We start from the raw sequence: 18,887 nt of genomic DNA, 5'->3' as shown, positions 1-18,887 counted from the left end.
TCAGCGTGGGTTCTTAGTCTCATTTTCTGAGCCTTTCATTGGTGATTCACGTCTTTAGTCCACTCTGTATGCTCGTATGGGTCTAACTAGTGCTGGGCGATATATCGATTTTTTAAAAAATATCGATATATTTTTATACAAGACATAAGCTGTGACAATATCGTTTATATCGATATAGTCTATGTTGCGTTATAATTACACTTGTGGAGCCGCTATTTTGCCTCTCTCTCGTCTGGGTTTGTTTGCCCCGCCTCTCACCCTCACTGAACACAAACCCCCTCCCCCATCGCTAAACCTCCAGTTGGCAACAAGATGGACACAGGAGCTAGCGAAGAGGAGCTCGTCGGAAAAAAGAAAACCAATGGCTCAATTATTTGGAGATGGTTCGGGTTCAAAGTGTCAGATGAGCAGCAGAATAATGTATTCTGTAGAGAATGTCGAAAAAGCGTCGCAACGAAAGGTTCGAGCACCACTAATCTTTACCACCATTTACAACTGCGCCATAAAGTGCAGTATGAAGAGTGTGTGAAATTGCGTGCTGTAGCCCAGACCGCAAAGTCTTCCGAGGTTCCTGCCGTGAAACAGACCACCTTACAACACTCATATACTCGTGCTGTGCCATATGATACAAAAAGTGAGAAGTGGGGGGAAATTACTAAAACAGTGGCCTATCATATTGCTAAAGACATGGTCCCCATCTCAACTGTGGAACAAGAGGGCTTTATACAGCTGCTAAAAACTCTTGACCGAAGATACCAGTTACCGAGCCGGAAATACTTCACCAGAGAAGCACTGCCAAAAATGTATACTGATGTTAGACAGAGTCTCGCTGCCCAGCTCACCAAAGTGTCTCACTTCGCACTGACAACCGACATGTGGTCCAGCAGGACATGCGAGCCATATATGAGTGTGACTATACATTTCATGGAAGACTGGGAACTGAAAACTGCCTGTCTCCAGACCAGCTACTTTCCTCAAGACCACACCGGAGAGCATATAGCTGAAGCCCTGCAGGATGTGCTCAAAACCTGGAAGCTCAACCCGACGGGACTGGTTGCTATAACAACTGACAACGGGGCTAATATTGTCAAGGCGGTTCAACTGAACAAGTGGTCGAGGATCCAGTGTTTTGGTCACAGGCTTCATCTGGCCATTGGTAAGTGCAATACTGAATTTTTTGATTTGGAAAAAAAAACGCTAATAAATGAAAAGTGTATAGAGTCTCTTGTAGAGCTAAACATGCCTATGGACCACAAGACAAATATTTTTATAAGTCATAGCCAGCATATACATCTATCACTTAGAAATCGAAAGTTAGTTGAACAAATAAATAAACTATCCCTATTAAATCCAATAAACGTATTGGGGTGTATTTGTCTTTGTATTAGATTGAGTTGTGACACTAAATGAGGACCACAGCTGAGACAAGACAGGGATACATTTTTAAATACATAGTGAGATTAAAAGGTGTAAAAAAAAAAAAAAAACGAAAAAAAACATGTTCTAATCATTTGGTGATCTGGTGATTTTACCAAGATAGTTTAACTAGAACCATTTCTAGGTTATACAATACACGACACATTTTGCAAATATTGTTAAGTCTTATGCATCACATTCTATACAACTGAGATGGATGTTAATTTGCCTTTGAGTGATTTGCATCTTAACATAACAATTAAAGTGATTTTAAAAGTTTGTATTTTGTGTGTCACAGGACATGCTATGGATGATGCCCGCATTACCCGGGCTATTTCTCTGTGTAAGAAAGTCGTCAGCAGCTTCTCCTACAGCTGGAGGAAGAGAAGAGAGCTGGCTGAAGTGCAAATACAGCTGGGTCTTCCAAGTCACCAGCTACTCACAGAGGCAACAACTCGCTGGGGATCAAGGCTTCTCATGATAGAGAGAGTTCTGGAGCAGGAAAGAGCACTTTCTAAAGTCCTCTCTGTCGACATGAAAACCAGACCTCTAGTCCCTACTTGGCAGGACATAGAGGTCCTGGAAGCAGTTCAGAAAGCTCTCAAACCCTGTCAGGACTTCACTGATGCACTTTCAGGAGAGAAGTATGTGACCCTGTCCTATGTCAGACCTGTGCTACACCTGTTTAACACTAGTCTCCTGGCACCTGGAGAGGAGGATAGTGAGCTGTGTAAATCCATCAAGACCCGCATTGTGGATTACCTCAACAATAAATATGCTGATCCATCCACCAGTGACCTGTTGGACATGGCTTCTTTTGTGGATCCACGGTTCAGGGCGAAATACATCCCTAGTGAGAAGATTAATGCACTAAAACATAAACTCATCTTGGAGGCAGAGTCTCTGCTCAGCTATCAGGGTACGTGTTTGTCTGAGCTGACTGATCCAGCCGTGCCTGAGTCTGCAGACCAAGAAGAAGCAGCAGTAGGACACACAGCTAAAAAAAAAGAGATCACTGGCAAGCTTCTTCCAGCACAGCACAGCCACCAACACTGGTTTCACAAAAAGGGAAGCAATCGAAAATGAATTTTCTAGCTACCTGTTGTCAGTTTGTGTAGAGAGTGATGCTGACCCTCTCAAATGGTGGAAGGAACATGAAGTTGCCTTTCCAGCACTGAGCCTCCTGGCCAAGAAATATCTTTGTGCGCCAGCTACCAGCTCCCCTTCTGAAAGGATTTTTAGTTGCAGTGGAAACATTGTAACCTGCCACAGGGCATCGTTGAAGCCTGATAATGTTGACAGATTAGTTTTCCTGGCACAAAATCTGTAAGCTGTACAGTTGTTGGCCTTGCTTGTTTGTGTTCTTTCTATATTGTTATTGTCATTGGAGATTTGCACAAAGACCCACTGACCAAAGAATGTAATTTTGTTAATTTCATTCAATCTGTTTACATGTTTGGTTTTTTGCACAAAGTACCAGATGATTGTTCAGCAATACACACAAAGAAGCACTTTAGAAAACTTTAATTCAGTGTAAGCACTTTTTAAAGAGCAAGATGCCTTTGTTATTTTAGATCTGCATCTTTTTAGTTTACATTTTACATTTAGTTTACAATTTTTAGCTTTTTGTTATGTATGAAAAGAAAAAAAATGGAGCATTATTATTTAATAAATGCTGACAATTTATTTTTGACAATTTTTTCGTGTACATCTACAGTTGTATCTTAATAAAAGTTACATGTGTGACATCTGGGACAAGTACCTTTGACCAAGAACTCTCTTTTTGTTCTTACTTTATGGGATTAAAAAAATATCGAGATATATATCTTATATCGCCATCCAGCTAAAAAATATCGAGATATGAATTTTGGTCCATATCGCCCAGCTCTAGGTCTAACTGTTTCACTCCTTTGATTTTTTTCCTCTTGCCTTTTTTTTTTGCCTTTTTGTCAAGTCTTTGTACGGACCTGCCGTGTTCTCCTTCGTTTTGTACATAACTGTTTCTGGGGCAAATAAAATGCAAGTATGGATTAAAACCGCAGAATTAATGGTTACCAGTGCTGGAAATGCTAGCGCTTGATGCAGTGTTTTGATTTTCCTGCCACTCATACCTACAATGCAACGCGCGAAAGTCACGTGGTCTGTCGATCTCTATAGAGACAGTAAACAGTAACAACATGTAGCAAAGGTCATCAACCAACTGCAATGACTTAAGTTTTTAACTACATGAGAAACTCTTAAATTAGTTGACAAAAAAAGCAAAACATAAAAAAAAAAAAACCACATTCTTTTTTAAACTGCAGGGTGCATTACTAAAAGTGCTAAAATGCCTTTAAACTTGGGTATTATGTAACTTTCTCCAGTTCTATCTCAATGGTTCAACACCAGAGCGATTGACTTGAAATGCTTCAGTTGGCTGCAAGTCCCCTGAAACTTACTTTGTTTCTCTGAGGACCTAGACGATTTGAGTGTTCAGCTGACGTTTTAATGATCACATGATGCGTGGCAGAGGTAGTGATCTCAAACACTGCCGCACATACACAAAACCCTTTGTCTTTTTAACCTAGAATGCCCCCCCAAATGCTAAACAGACATTTTTAACCACTACTGGCTTTAGGTTTCATTTTTGGCAGAGTAAAAAGACCATTAACTTGAATGGAAAGCCACCAAGTTTCAAACAGAATTGTGACAGACATTTGATGCGCTTTGTCTTCAAAATACCAAAATTGTGCCCACCCGTATGTTTTGCTCCAATACTAGTATTTAAACCAATTCCAACAGTTATCTCTTGTGGAAAAATAGTGAACAGTGAACTTAAAGATTAAGATGTTAAGTTATAAAGCAGAGCTTGATATTTCAAAGCATTTTCCAAATCAAAGTTACATCGGAGACAAAATATACCCTAAATATATATAACCAAGCCCAACTCACACACAAAAAAAAAAAAATTTTGAAAGAAAACCCCACACACACACACACAACACATAAAAAAGGAAGAAGAGGAATCTAATACACGATCTAAGCACACCCTGGATGTGCTTTAGTCGACTGTGAGATTACTAGAACACAGACTACTACCAAATGAAAGGACTGGTTGCCTATTTGGTTGATGCCGTTTCACTTGCAGGTTTCATTCAGAGTGAAAATGCAGCTGCAAGCAGCCGATGCAGCTGTGTGGTTATAGAGCAGTAAGTCTAAGCAGGCCGATACAAACGTCCGGGATTGGCCAGTTAACCAGTGAACAAGAAGTGCTTCATTTGATGCGCCAGAGCAGACACTCAAAGACAAAGTAGCCAGTGACAATAAAGCCAACTTGACTTGACAGATCGCATCCAAGTTCATGCTGTATACCAAAATTATGAGTATTATTCAAACAATACTGTAGCAGCAGTAGATTTAAAGTATGCAGATTTTTCTTCTGTGCTGTAAGAACTTAAGACATCACTCAACACTTATCTGCTGTCAATCATTCTGCTTGGTACTGCCTAGGAGGTGATAAAGATGTTTTTCCACACCTGAATGGTTTAATTTGGTGAAAACAAAACAAACAACAAAATCTGACTCATGATTAAGTTAGTACAGCTTGTTTGGAAAGCTGAGAAAGCTAGAACAACCGGATTACCCCATGAAATACAAGAACTTGACTTAAGCAGAGTTGGAACAGATATCTAAACCTTTGCTAGCAAAGCTGCAAAAGCAACAAGTACGTTTAAGCAACCTTTACACATCCAGGGAACAAAACAACAAAAATGGGACAAAGTAGCAGGTGTTAAAAGTGATTGCTGTCAAAATCTGATAGGACAAAATGTCAGACTTTTTAAGCGGATGCAAAATAATATGGCTGAAAGGAACCCGGAACTGAAACTGGTATTTTTGCATTATAAGCGGGAGGTGTTCTGCAAGTCGGTGCTAAAGTTATGTCAGCAACATTTTAATTAACTAACTAAAACAGTTAGCTTCATCAAAGCCATGGCACTGAACCCCAGACAGTTTGTTGCACTTTTGAAGGAGCATGAGTCTGAACATGGTGACATAAGCTACCACAAAGCCTCAGGTAGCTCAGCCTGGGCGAAGTGCTCAAGAGGACATTAACAATCAGGAATAGATAGATTTGGTGAAAACTACCCTCTCTCACTCACACACAGTAGACATTACAGCAGTACTGCAACTGAAGACCCTTTTATGGTCTCTACCTTACAATATAGAGAACGCTGAGCTAGGGCTGTTCGATATAACGATATATATCGGATGACGATATAAAAACGTCCAATGTTTCATTTTACGCTATCGTTTGTTTCGTGGTGTCGCAAAATAAACTGTTTACGGCAATATTTTTTCATCGTTTTGATGGTCACTGTAGTGGCTATATTAATTTCTTAAAGTTCTCTCTTTCTCTTATATTTTATATAACCACACTACAGACGGACAAGCACCTGTTTTTATGCATTGCGGTTAGCAACAACGACGGTAACACCATCGCGTATCCGGTTGTTTATGTTCCACATAAACCTTTCACAATAAAGCTCAAGAGCCTGTTGAGACTTTTCAAAATAAACTAAATCACGTGAAAGAGCAGATTATTTACGGATGAGAAGTAAAAAGGAGCCGCCAGGTGCTAAAAAATAAACCTTAGACTCAAAAGTTAGAACAGGCTTTTCCCCGCAGCACGCAGTGTAATAAATACACAAAGAAAACGGCGGCTGTTACAACTTATGTCTAAAAATGTATAGTTTCATGCATCGTTTAAAACACTTGACTCCAGCTACATGACGCGCAGCTGGAAACACTTTACACAAGACCAGCTGCCCGAGAGTCACAGAATTTACAGAAAATGTTACATTTTTGTGATTCATTTCGTTATTGGGACGATAGAATTCTTATATCGGGATATAAGATTGTGGTCATATCGCACAGCCCTACGCTGAGGCAACTGCTGTGGTTATTTAGCACCATATAAATACAATTTGTTTGAATTGAGAGGAATGATAAAAGATACTCTGACTGAAGATTTGTTGTGAACTCAGCCTTTTGATGTATCCTCCGATTTTGAAATTTGAATTTCAAGCCTTTTGTACATTAGGATGGAGGACCCTAACCCATTCTCAGAAAACCAAAAACCCTCCAATAATAATAACAATAATAACAATAACAATAACAATTATTATTATTATGGGGTTGACTTGAACTGAAATACATGTTTTTTTTCCAGGCAAGATCACTGAACAACACCTGTCTGACACATCAACACCCCTTTTTTTTTTTCAGTCAAAGATGGCGCCGCGTATGGTCGCCCTGGTGCTTCAGTGCGTTACTTTTGTTTTTGTGCATTTCTTCTGTGTCTGGGCACTCCTCTGGATACTCGTACACCAGAGAAGAGCTCCTTAACTACAGGACTACAACGCCTGTGGATTTATTTCCAATATTTGTCGCATCTACGGCAGATTTACTGCTGACTCTGACCAGGAAAGGGAGACACCGAAAGAGAGGGAAGCGAGCCGGCGCACTCGTGCGTTTGAGGAGACGCGGACTGCGAACTGCTCTTCCTTTCCAATGTACGCTCACTCGGGAATAAGATAGACGAACTGGCCCTGATGAGAAGCATGAACAGAGACTTTGCCTCCTCCTGTGTCTTATGTTTTAGTCGTGGCTCAGTGAGAACATCCCAGACTGCGCGCTCAAGCTGGAGGGCTTCCATCTGCTGCGCGCGGACCGGCAGGCCGCTCTCTCCGGTAAGTCCAAAGGTGGAGGTCTCTGCTTCTACATCAATAGTGGCTGGTGCACAGATGTGACAGTGATTGCTCAGCACTGCTCTTCCTCTCTGGAATATCTTTTTATCCACTGCAAACCGTTTTATTCTCCGCGGGAGTTTGCTTCATTCATCCTGGCCGCTGTTTACATCCCGCCAGACGCAGATGCGCAGGCAGCTCAGTGCGCACTCGCGGAGCAGATTCTCCACACGGAGCGGACATTCCCGGACACTCTCATCATTGCTCTTGGGGACTTTAACAAAGCCAATCTGAGCCATGAGCTTCCGAAATATAAGCAGTATATTAAATGCCCGACCAGAGAGGAGAGGACATTGGACCACTGTTACAGCACGATCAGCGGGGCCTATCGCGCGGTGCCCCGCGCTTCACTCGGACTTTCTGACCACGTCATGATCCACCTAATCCCCGCGTACAGACAGAGGCTGAAGCTCTCCAAACCTGTCGTGAGGACTAAAAAACTGTGGAGCAACGAGGCTGTGGAGGAGCTTCGCACGTGTTTGGAGACCACAGACTGGGACACATTGAAGGCTGCTTCTAACAGCTTGGACGAGTTTACGGACACTGTCACCTCCTATATCCACTTCTGTGAGGACAGCATTGTGCCATCACGCACCAGGGTGAGTTATAACAATGACAAACCCTGGTTTACTCCTAAACTCAAAAAGCTGTGGCTGGAAAAGAGAAAGGCGTTCAGAAGCGGAGACAGGGACTGCTACAGAGAGGCCAAGTACAGGTTCACTAAAGAAGTGGACATTGCTAAACATCAGCACTCTGAGAAGATGCAGCAGCAGATCTCAGAGAATGACTCGGCCTCTGTGTGGAAAGGTTTTAGGAATATTACAAACTACAAGCCTAAAACCCCCCACTCCACTGATGACTTGCTCTTAGCCAACACCCTTAACGACTTCTACTGCCGTTTTGACGAGCCATCAGGCAGCCTTCACACCTCCAACGGCCCCAACAATAGAGGCACTTTGGACACTAATTCCCCCACCTCTCCCCCCTCCATAGAGCCATCACCACCTTCAAACTGTTCACCTACAACACCCCCCTCCTCACCCCACACAAAAGAGGATTTCACACCACCTCCTCCCACCACAACTCTTCATATTCATGAAGCAGATGTGAGGAAGCAGCTTAAGAACCTGAATGCTCGGAAAGCTCCCGGCCCAGACGGCGTGTCTCCTGCCACCCTCAGACACTGTGCAAACGAGCTGGCCCCAGTGTTTTCTGGCATTTTCAACTCCTCACTGCAGGCATGTCATGTGCCTGCCTGCTTCAAGTCCTCCACCATAATCCCTGTCCCCAAGAAACCTAGGATCACTGGACTAAATGACTACAGACCCGTGGCTCTGACATCTGTGGTCATGAAGTCTTTTGAGCGCCTAGTTCTCTCCCATCTCAGGACCCTCACGGCCCCCCTCCTGGACCCCCTGCAGTTTGCATATAGAGCCAACAGGTCTGTAGACGACGCCATCAACATGGCCCTACACTTCATCCTGCAGCATCTGGACTTCCCAGGAACCTACGCCAGGATCCTGTTTGTGGACTTCAGCTCTGCCTTCAACACCATCCTTCCAGACCATCTCCGAGACAAGCTTTCCCAGATGAATGTGCCTGACCCCATCTGCCGGTGGATCACTGACTTCCTGACGGACAGGAAGCAGCATGTGAGGCTGGGAAAGAATGTCTCGGACTCCCGGACCATCAGCACCGGCTCCCCTCAGGGCTGTGTTCTTTCTCCTCTGCTCTTCTCCCTGTACACCAACTGCTGCACCTCCACCCACCAGTCTGTCAAGCTAATCAAGTTTGCAGATGACACCACCGTTATTGGACTCATCTCGGACGGGGATGAGTCTGCCTACAGGAGGGAGGTTGAACGTCTGGTGTCCTGGTGCAGCCACAACAACCTGGTGCTGAATGCCCAGAAGACAGTGGAGATTATTGTGGACTTCAGGAAGCACACAGCCCCACTCCCCCCCCATCATCCTGACTGACACCCCCATCACCTCTGTGGACTCATTCCGCTTCCTGGGTACCACCATCACCCAGGACCTGAAGTGGGAGCCCACCATCACCTCCGTCATCAAGAAAGCCCAGCAGAGGATGTACTTCCTGAGGCAGCTGAAGAAATTCAACCTGCCAACACGGACGATGATGCAGTTCTACACTGCAATCATCGAGTCCATCCTCACCTCCTCCATCACCGTGTGGTACGCTGGAGCCACTATCAGGGACAAACAGAGACTGCAGCGTGTTGTGCGCTCTGCTGAGAAGGTGATTGGCTGCAGACTCCCATCTTTGCAGGACCTGTACACCTCCAGGACATTGCGGCGTGCAGCTCGGATCTCAGCTGACCCTTCTCACCCTGGACACAGTCTGTTTGACCTGCTCCCCTCAGGCAGGAGGCTCCGGTCCATTCGCACCAGAACCTCTCGCCATAAGAACAGTTTCTTCCCCTCTGCTGTTGGACACATGAACAATAACCATATGACTGTTCCCGCTACTAACACATGACCCTACGCTGTGTTCACTGCATCATTCCATGATTGGCACTGATCACCACCTGCACTCATGTATATATCTTTCAACGTAGCACTCTTAATTCTTATTCTCATGTATATATCTCATGCATAGCTCATGCACATATCTTTCTACGTAGCACTTTTAATTCTTATCCTTACTTTTATTTTTTCATGTCTATTTAAGTGCTATTTATGACACTATGTTTGCACTGAAGCACCGCAGCAATTTCCTAATGTTGTAAACCTGCTCAACATTTGGCAATAAACCCCTTTCTGATTCTGATTCTGATTCTTTCTTGGTCTCTTTTTAGCATTTATTAACGACGAGTCACCTCTGCTGCTGAGGATAAAAATAATCTAAGTCACCAGCCTCAGAAATCCGAAGTTAACAGCACCTAAGATTAGAGCACAGATAAGTGCCACACAGAGTTCTAGCAGCAGACACATCTCTACATCAACTGTTCAGAGGAGACTGCACGAATCAGGCCGTCATCCAAGTCTGTTATGAATGGAGGACGTTTGGAGAAAATGCATAAGACTCACTACAAGATTCAAACTATTGGCTCATGATCTGAAGCACACAATGCCAATTATTGAAGCAACCGGACACAGTACGCCTTAAAACAAAAAACCTAAAACAAAACAAGAAACTGAGAACAGTTAGGGTAAGTAGAAGAAGTATAATTACAAAGAAGACAACTCAATGCTTGGTAATACAGCAGAATTATGGCAATTGTCTCTGTCCAAATATTTCCAGACAAAATTTTAACTCTGTGCAGCTCACTAACATGAAAGGTTTTGGAAAGCACCTAAATATTTTATAGATCAAATAACAAGTGGTAGAAATTTTGCTTAAACATCAAAAGGTGAAAGAACTATTAATCCTTTACTAGTTTTTTTTTTCCCCAACATCACTAGACTCCGTTTGTTAAAACATATTTATCCAGGTTGCACAACACAGAAAAGCCAGAGAACTATAATCCCATAGTCCTGTAACAAGAAATCTTGAGTCTTAGTGAATTCAAATTAGCTTATATGCCTTGCATTGTAAGTCACCTATACACCAGCTGTAACTCAAGATGCACTCAGGGATGTGTGACAATTAGGGCTGCCACAAACGATTATTTTGATAGTCGACTAGTCACCGATTATTTTTGCGATTAGTTGACTAATCAGATCATGCATCCATTGGACGTAAAATGTACAGCTTATTGCACCAGCATGCATCTGCTCTTATATAACTATCATTAGCTTACAGCTTTAAGTGTTTAAGGTATGTGCTAACTAAAAATAAAGACAAGATGATAGTTTATTACATTTTAATGAAATTTGCAGATCGTTTCGGTGAAGTTTAATAAACTCCTTGCTATCTAAAATATAACGGGACACCAGAGTATATTCTAGAGCATCTCACACTTCTAATAATCAGTTGTCTGCTTGACGTTTATTCAGCTGTGTAAAAACTATATGTTCCCGGTGGGTGATGGGCTCCGCCAGGGCTGCCCTTTGTCTCCGGTTCTGTTCATAATTTTTATGGACAGGATTTCTAGGCGCAGCCAAGTGGCGGAGGGCTTTCGCTTTGGTGGCCTCAGAATCTCATCTCTGATTTTTGCAGATGATGTGGTTCTGTTGGCTTCATCGGGTGAGGGCCTCGCACTGGAATGGTTCGCAGCAGAGTGTGAAGCAGCGGGAATGAGGATCAGCACCTCCAAATCTGAGGCCATGGTTCTCAGCCGGAAAAGGGTGGAGTGCCCACTCCGGGTCGGGGATGAGTTCCTGCCCCAAGTGGAGGAGTTCAAGTATCTCGGGGTCTTGTTCGCGAGTGATGGGAGAAGGGAGCTGGAGATCGACAGACGGATTGGGGCTGCAGCTGCAGTAATGCAGACGCTGCACCGGTCCATCGTGGTGAAGAGGGAGCCGAGTGTAAAAGCGAAGCTCTCAATTTACCGGTTGATCTATGTCCCTACCCTCACCTATGGCCACGAGCTGTGGGTAGTGACCGAAAGAACGAGATCGCGGATTCAAGCGGCAGAAATGAGCTTCCTCCGAAGGGTGGCTGGCCTCTCCCTTAGAGATAGGGTGAGAAGTTCGGCCATCCGGGAGGGGCTCAGAGTAGAGCAGCTGCTGCTCCACATCAAAAGGAGCCAGCTGAGGTGGTTCGGGCATCTGACAAGGATGCCCCCTGGGCGCCTCCTGGGTGAGGTGTTCCAGGCATGTCCCACCGGGAGGAGGCCCCGGGGCAGACCCAGGACACGCTGGAGAGATTATATCTCTCGGCTGGCCTGGGAACGCTTTGGTATTCCCCCGGATAAGGTGGAGGAGGCGGCTGGGGAGAGGGAGGTCTGGGCCTCTTTGCTTAGGCTGCTGCCCCCGCGACCCGGCCTCGGATAAAGCGGATGAAGATGGATGGATGTAAAAACTATAACTTTAATCTCAGCCAAACCGATTTACTCAGGAACAAATAAAATACTAAAAAAAAAAAAAAAAAAAAGTGTTTTGGAGTTTGTACGTGCTTTGTCTCTAGGGGCCACCACATATTTATATATAAACATATATAAATAAAACCACTTTTTTTACATTAGTAATTCCTTTTGTGCATAATTTTATATTATTGTTAATAATAAATTAATTAAATCAACAAAACAACCTAAAGAGCCAAGCCAAAAGAGCCGGTTCTCTAAAAAGAGCCGGAAATCCCATCACTATAATCTGGGTCCAAAACTCCGTCTGCTTCAGGTCCCAAAGTCAAACGAACACAGAGTTAAAAACTGTCTAAATTCTTTAATCTTCAATAAAATCATCAGCGTTGCTGCTTTACCAGGTGTAACAATTAAGTTTAACATCCAAGCATCCATGAAAACAGAAGTTATTAAATTTAACGGAGTTAGAAGTTAGCAGGAAGTTAGCTCACTAGTTTCCACCTAAACATGACATACCATGTTCTGACTGAGAGATTTTTGAAACTAATTAAAACGTACAGCTCTGCTACCACTTCCGATATAAATGAAGACAGAAAAACTAAACAGCAGTGACGTTTGCAGGGTTACTGAAGTTGGACTACCTGGTATATAATGTTGTGCTACGTGATTGCTAGCGACACAGCTATGTTAGCATAACATTAGCACAGTGAAGCTAGAGGATGAACACCAACTTTTTTTTCCACTCGATAAAAGTTAACGTGAGGGATTTTGGTGGTTAGGGACAAATGCAATCGCATAGCAGGATGCTATACACGGGGCAAACTTCAGTCAGGAGAACAACTGAGATCATTCATCCACAATACAAGATTAGTTATTAATATACTGCAACAACATGGGAATAGAACTGCTGCGAGAGAATTCAAGATTAATGTGTCAATGTTACGGAAGTGGAGGAAGCGCAGTTTTTGGCTTTCCCCATATTTCAAAAGTGCTTCATCTCTTTGCTATGACTGTTGGCATAATTTGCAGATGATAATGGTTGGAGCCACTGCGATGCTTTCGACCAAAACAGGCGCAGCTTGATGACATCATCAACATGCACTATCGCGATAGAGATTATGACTATACCGCTCTATTGTTGGCCAACTTTATATCGTTTCTATTGTATATCGTTTATATCACCCACCCCTACCTTAAAGTATGAAATATTCATATACAAAAACACATAAATGTGTCTACAGTCTCAGTGCTGGATAGTGCCCCACAGGCCTCAGTGTGAGCTTGAAGACATTTATAATGTTTAAGTAGTTTAATGTGTAGGTGCTGACGATAAACACATTTAGAATGAAAGCCGGGGAACTTTGGTAGCACAGAAACAAGTGGCTATTCTTTGTGACCATATGGATCGCTCCCTCATATTACCATCACTTCACCCAAAAGCACCAAGTTAATACTCAAAAAAGCTGCAGCAATACACACAAATATAAACAGTACTTGGTGACAACTTTGCTTTTAGCCTCTAACCCTCTGGAGTCCAGGGTATAATTGGCTGTTTTTGACTACTTTTGATTTGGCCTCTATATTTCACCTGTTCATCTTGCCAATCTGTTATTTTCTCATTTTGACAAACTGTATCAGCACAATTTATCTAAATTCAGACAAAATTTAAAATACGAGTAGAAAGTGATATTTTAGACTGTAAAAACCACAGCCATGTTTAACGAATCATTTTCATAACTTGTAATGCAAATAGAAATTGTACATTTAAAAAAAAATATGCACAAGCTTTGCAAACAACAAAGTTATATGGTACTATTTACCTAAAAATGCAGCCAAGGCTCAGACGTTTTTTTATATAACCATTTAAAACTATTTAGAGAACAATCAAGTGTTCTGCATCAAATAAGAAGGCACACAAATTATTTATGCAACTCCAAAAAATAGTTTGTGTCCACTATAAAACAGATGAGAACAGCACAGGGATAAACCTGCAGGTCTGACAGCAGGTGTGTCACTCAGCATTTACACTGCAATCTGCCTTTGGTGGCTTTTTTGCAGCAATTGTGACATTCACTAGTAGAACTGACACACAAAACAAAACAACGCCTACACTACACACTAACTACACAAGACAACACACTAACTTGAGACTCCAAACACGATAAACGTCACAAATCTCTCATGTATCAAAACTCTCTCTTTCACTCACTCGCTCGCTCTCTCTCTCGCCGGTCACTCCTAAAACTTCCCCCTCTTCCCAAATAACCAAATGCCACATGTTGCAATATCATTTTTTGATTGGTCGACATGGTACATTTTTCCACCAATATGGAAGGAGTGTTTTTTCTTTTTTCACTCACAAGCAAAGCGTGTTTTCTAGCACTCTCCTTAGAAAACTGAGTTTTAACCGTTTCTTCCCGGAGTAAACGCCACTGTTTTATTCAGAAAAAAAAAAAAACACATCGGTTTTACGTGGCCTATCAACATAATTTAAAAACTGGTATATAGTTTGAAGTCCGCACATTCAACCCAAGTTGAAATGGAGACTCTGGGTCTGTCAACCCCAAAGGGTTAATCAGAAAGCCTTAAGTTGGCTAGTTATGTATCGGGCTAATGTTTAAAGCTTTCACTTGAGTAAATTAACTCACATTACTGCTAAGTAATGTTAGCTAAGTTCACAGCATATTTCATAATAGCGCTGCCATACTGCATCACTCAGTGCATTTCAATCATTTCCCCAGTGAGTTTGATAGCTAGCAAAATAATAATCATAATTTTAAAAAAATAGCATGTGTAACGTACACGTACTGGAAAATTATTTACTAGGACTCACCTATCATGCGACTAGAGAGCACAAACTCCGCCATTGTCGTTTTCCATCAAACACTCATTAAAACAGCGACCTACAGGTATGTTAGCGCACTCATCACCAACTGGCCGAGGGAGGGGCGGGGTCACACATTGAAACTGACGTAAGGCAGCCCAGGCGGAGATATGTTGCTTTTACATTTTGCGACTCATTTTAGTTCTCTATCTGACAAGAAAACTATTCAGATAGTTATTTGTGGTGAATGAAATACAGTTACACTTTCAAGCACTTTTAATCACCACATCTGAAATTCAAGCACTTTCCAAACCTTGAAAAGACAACATTAAAATTCAAGCATTTTCAAGGATTTCAAGCACCCGTACGAACCCTGTAATTATGCTTGTGAGGTCATTATATATGCAACCTAAAGTCCTGCAATGTCATTTTTATGCGACATGAACAGTACAGCAATAAAGGACATCGAGGCAATTCTGCTGCTAGTTGTATGGCTTTTTGTCAGACAGTGACCACAGTTTTTGTTTTGTTGTGTAGTCAGTCCCCTCATTGCCAGGTTTGCAAAATAATGCTTTTGATTTTTGTAACGCAGTCACGCTCATGGCTCACATGCTGCCACCATGTACCAAATCGGCAGTCAACTGACTTTTGGATTACCTCAGATCATTTGGAATCCCAGCAGAGTAGGTATTACAAAAGTACCATGTACCAAATAGTACATCCTAAAGGAAAACACTAAAAACCAAGTTGAGTCATGTGAAGCTGACCCGAGTCAGTGGAAAAGGGCTCGTTCAAGTGCCGTGTGTGCTGAAGTGACCACACAGCTAGCGTTGTGTGGAACTCCTTCAAAAAACAAAAGCTAAGTCCAATCCAAACTTCATTCTGTAAAGCTAGCATGATACCAACCTAACACAATTGTCAAACAATTCCCATTAAAAACTGAACTGTATTTTTCCTTGAAATCTCGCCTCTATTTATGAAAAAAAAAAAAAAAAAAAAAGGAAGCTCCCAACACCAAGTAGTGACGACAGTATTTTAACCCAAACAACAACATCCTAATTCAGAGTAGTTTTAATCCTAACACTCACCAAGATGTTTTTAAATACCTAACCCGGACGAAGAGGCCCACTCTTTGCTGTGGTCAGGTTTTAATATTTTTCTAAAGAAAATATATTTATATTCACTGCTCAAATTTTTCCACTTTCAACATTCCCTGCAAACATTTTAGCTAGTTTTGGCAACCAGCCTTCAAGAATTTGCTACTATCAGAGCCTTTCTGTCGAGGCAGACATTTGTATTCTTTTACTGAAGAAATAAAATAAAATAAAAATCTAAAAGTGGTGACATAAAATCACCAGAAGAACAAATGAGGAATCAACAGTACTGAGAAGACCAATCATAATAGTTGCGGGTTGGGGCAATGTAATGTGTAGATGCATGTCAGGTTACAACGTAGGATTTCTGAGAGCTTTGTGGTTATGATGTACTTAAAGCGTAGACTTAATGAGCACAAAAAAACCCAACAACAAAGAAGTTAAACTGAACATTTGTGTACGAACTTGTGTCATTGCTCTGCAACTTGATTCCACCTAGCAGGAGTCCTACTTCACCTCCCACCAGCTGCTCGAAACAAATATCTTAAGGTTTTTACAAACAGTAGATGTAACATGAAGCTTAAGTTACTTTCTGTTTGGCATGAACACACTTTTGTAAGCCTAAAAAGGAAAATGAGTACAAGAAACTATAAATGAATGCTAGCAATATGAAACTGACAACGCTCCAAACTTATCCGGTTGTTCAGTCTGACGTCACTAGCCGTGTCTGGACCTAAACTCCGCTGCAGGTCCATATATCAAACGATCACTATGGCATTACTGAGAGTTGAAAAACTGTCTAAAGTCTTTCATCTTTAATAAAATGATCAGCGTTCTGCTCTACCAGGTGTAACAATTGAGTTTAACATCCAGGCATCCATGAAAACGGAATTCATGACATTTAACGGAGTTAGAAGTTAGCAGGGAGTTAGCTTGCTAGCTTCTATCTAAATACAATATAGCATGTCCTGACTGCGGGGTTTTGGAAACAAATTAAAACGTACAGCTCTGTTATCACTTCCAGCATAAATGAAGACAGAAAACTAAACAGCAGTGCCGTTTGTAGGGTTACTGAAGTTGGGCTAGCTGGTATATAACGATGTGCTACGTGACCGCTAGCGACACAGCTATGTTAGCATAATATAAACAAGCTAACTTTTTTTCCACTCCATAAAAGTTAACGTGAGTGTTCTCGGTGGTCAGGAACAAATGTAATCGCATGGCAGGATGCTATAAAAGGACCAAACTTCAGCCAGGAGAACAACTGAGATAATCCATCCACAATACGAGGTTAGTCATTCATATACTACTGCATGGGATGGGCTGTAGTTACATCCTAAGGTTTTAAAAACTGAGCTTAAATAAATGATTAGCGGTAATAAAAGCCGAGGGAGGTCAACAGTGATCACTGACTGTTTTAGGAGCTTTTTGAGATTAAATAGAAGAAAATACATAACATTAAACATGTTAACAACACAAAAGCCATATTAAACGCAGACTACTTTAGACCCGGAAGTAGGATTCGTCACGTCATCACTTAACAATCGGATTGCTGGGTGATGGGCGTGACTTGCCCCAAACAAAAAGTTCAGCTAGCCTTACCTTATTTTCAACAGTACACTAATGGACTTAAAGTCATGTTTAATTAATTAGAATGAATAAAGAAGCTCAAAAATGTTGTTCCTATTAAGTAAAAAGTGACAGAACACATTTAAAAACAGGCTAGCCAGTTAATGATTAAACGGAAATATCGACGGGTAAATAAGCTCTCGAGCCCCTCCCCCCTTCTTCGCGTTGCTCTCGTGCGCCCCCTTGCCGAATGCGCCAACGTGAGTCAGTCCAATTTATACAAAAACATTGCTTTTACAGCGCGCTTAAACTTGGATCAAACGAAGCCAACGCATGTAAGCTTATATTACAACTTTCAGCAGTCTCATAGGAGACGTCGCCATTTTTCGCACGGATATGTGAAGTGGCAGCAGAAAGCTTCGCTCGCCAAACATTCTCCCAACGATCTTTCTTCTCTTTGAGCAGCTACGAGTTGTTGAGGCTCCCTGAGCTCCCTCCTGCCGGCTGGGCCTCCACTCGTCAGACAGTAGCCGACGCATTTGCACGGTCAGAAATGTAAAGATTACCCATTGAATTTAAAGAGCTCGTGAAAAAAGCGGAATTACCTTTTAACGGTGCTCCCTCGGCATCCTCCGGTGGTCGCTGTGCCTGCCGACGCTCCACGGTAAAATGGCTGCAACAACAGCGGTGTGGATGACAGACCAGGGAAGAGAGGCGGAGGCTGCTGGGGAGAGAAGGGCGGGCTCTGTTAACCCCGCCGAGGGGTGGGGGTGGGGAACGGGCATAAACGGCTGGGAAATAATCCCGGGTTTAACTGAACAAAACTCAGAAAAAGTGTATTTCACAGTGCAACAATTAACTGGAACGCACACTACCCCCCCTCCAAAATCCAAAATATTGATTGTGCTCTGATGTCACGGGTAGGCGGGGCTTATTGCCATTTTTGTCTTTGTAGCTAACAAATCTCTGGGCAAGCATGGCGTTTAACAGTAAAGCTGCTACTGTATTTTACTTTATTTTAACAAAAAATAAATAAAAAGAATATATCTATATATCTGTATCTCTCTCTCTCGTTAGATATATATATATACACATACACATACATACACACAGACAGACAAAATGGTGGCAAACCAACCGGACATGGTGCTGGTAGACAAACAGAAGAAGACGGTGGTAGTGATAGATGTAGCAGTTCCGAATGACAGCAACATCAGGAAAAAGGAACACGAGAAGCCCGAAAAACACCAAGGGCTTAGAGAAGAGCTCGA

The 18,887-nt window shown here is 42.3% G+C and overlaps 2 protein-coding genes across 4 annotated transcripts in view; one reads left to right on the top strand and one right to left on the bottom strand.

The window, feature by feature from the left end:
• The window catches only part of ccdc71 (coiled-coil domain containing 71), a 28,576-nt gene extending 10,039 nt beyond the window's left edge, over positions 1 to 18,537 (bottom strand). The window contains exon 1 of one of the 3 annotated variants that reach the window (XM_085457296.1): positions 18,222 to 18,537. The gene's annotated coding sequence lies outside the window, so the exon portion shown is untranslated. Of the gene's footprint in view, positions 1 to 17,649; positions 17,799 to 18,221 lie in introns of those variants that run through there. The other 2 variants (XM_085457294.1, XM_085457295.1) reach the window with 2 other exon arrangements.
• On the top strand, positions 688 to 2,502 carry LOC146710052 (E3 SUMO-protein ligase ZBED1-like). Its single transcript, XM_085457978.1, has 2 exons — positions 688 to 1,156; positions 1,715 to 2,502. The coding sequence occupies exons 1-2, from the start codon at positions 688 to 690 to the stop codon at positions 2,500 to 2,502; spliced, it is 1,257 nt and encodes a 418-aa protein (XP_085314104.1).
• Positions 18,538 to 18,887: the final 350 nt, after the last annotated feature.

The sequence above is a fragment of the Copadichromis virginalis genome, linkage group LG5 (assembly GCF_057382275.1).
Source record: "Copadichromis virginalis isolate Kocher_CV1m ecotype Utaka linkage group LG5, C_Virginalis_male_GT1.1, whole genome shotgun sequence".
Taxonomy (NCBI): Eukaryota; Metazoa; Chordata; class Actinopteri; order Cichliformes; family Cichlidae; genus Copadichromis; species Copadichromis virginalis.
The sequence above is the reverse complement of the archived record's forward strand: the minus strand, read 5'-3'. Positions and strand labels throughout refer to the sequence as shown.

Bases quoted from the DNA above. Each gene is read 5' to 3' on its own strand.
- LOC146710052 (XM_085457978.1), top strand. From the start codon at position 688: ATGGTCCCCATCTCAACTGTGGAACAAGAGGGCTTTATACAGCTGCTA. The intron at 1,157-1,714 runs GTAAGTGCAATA...TGTGTGTCACAG, and splicing joins CAGGCTTCATCTGGCCATTG to GACATGCTATGGATGATGCC.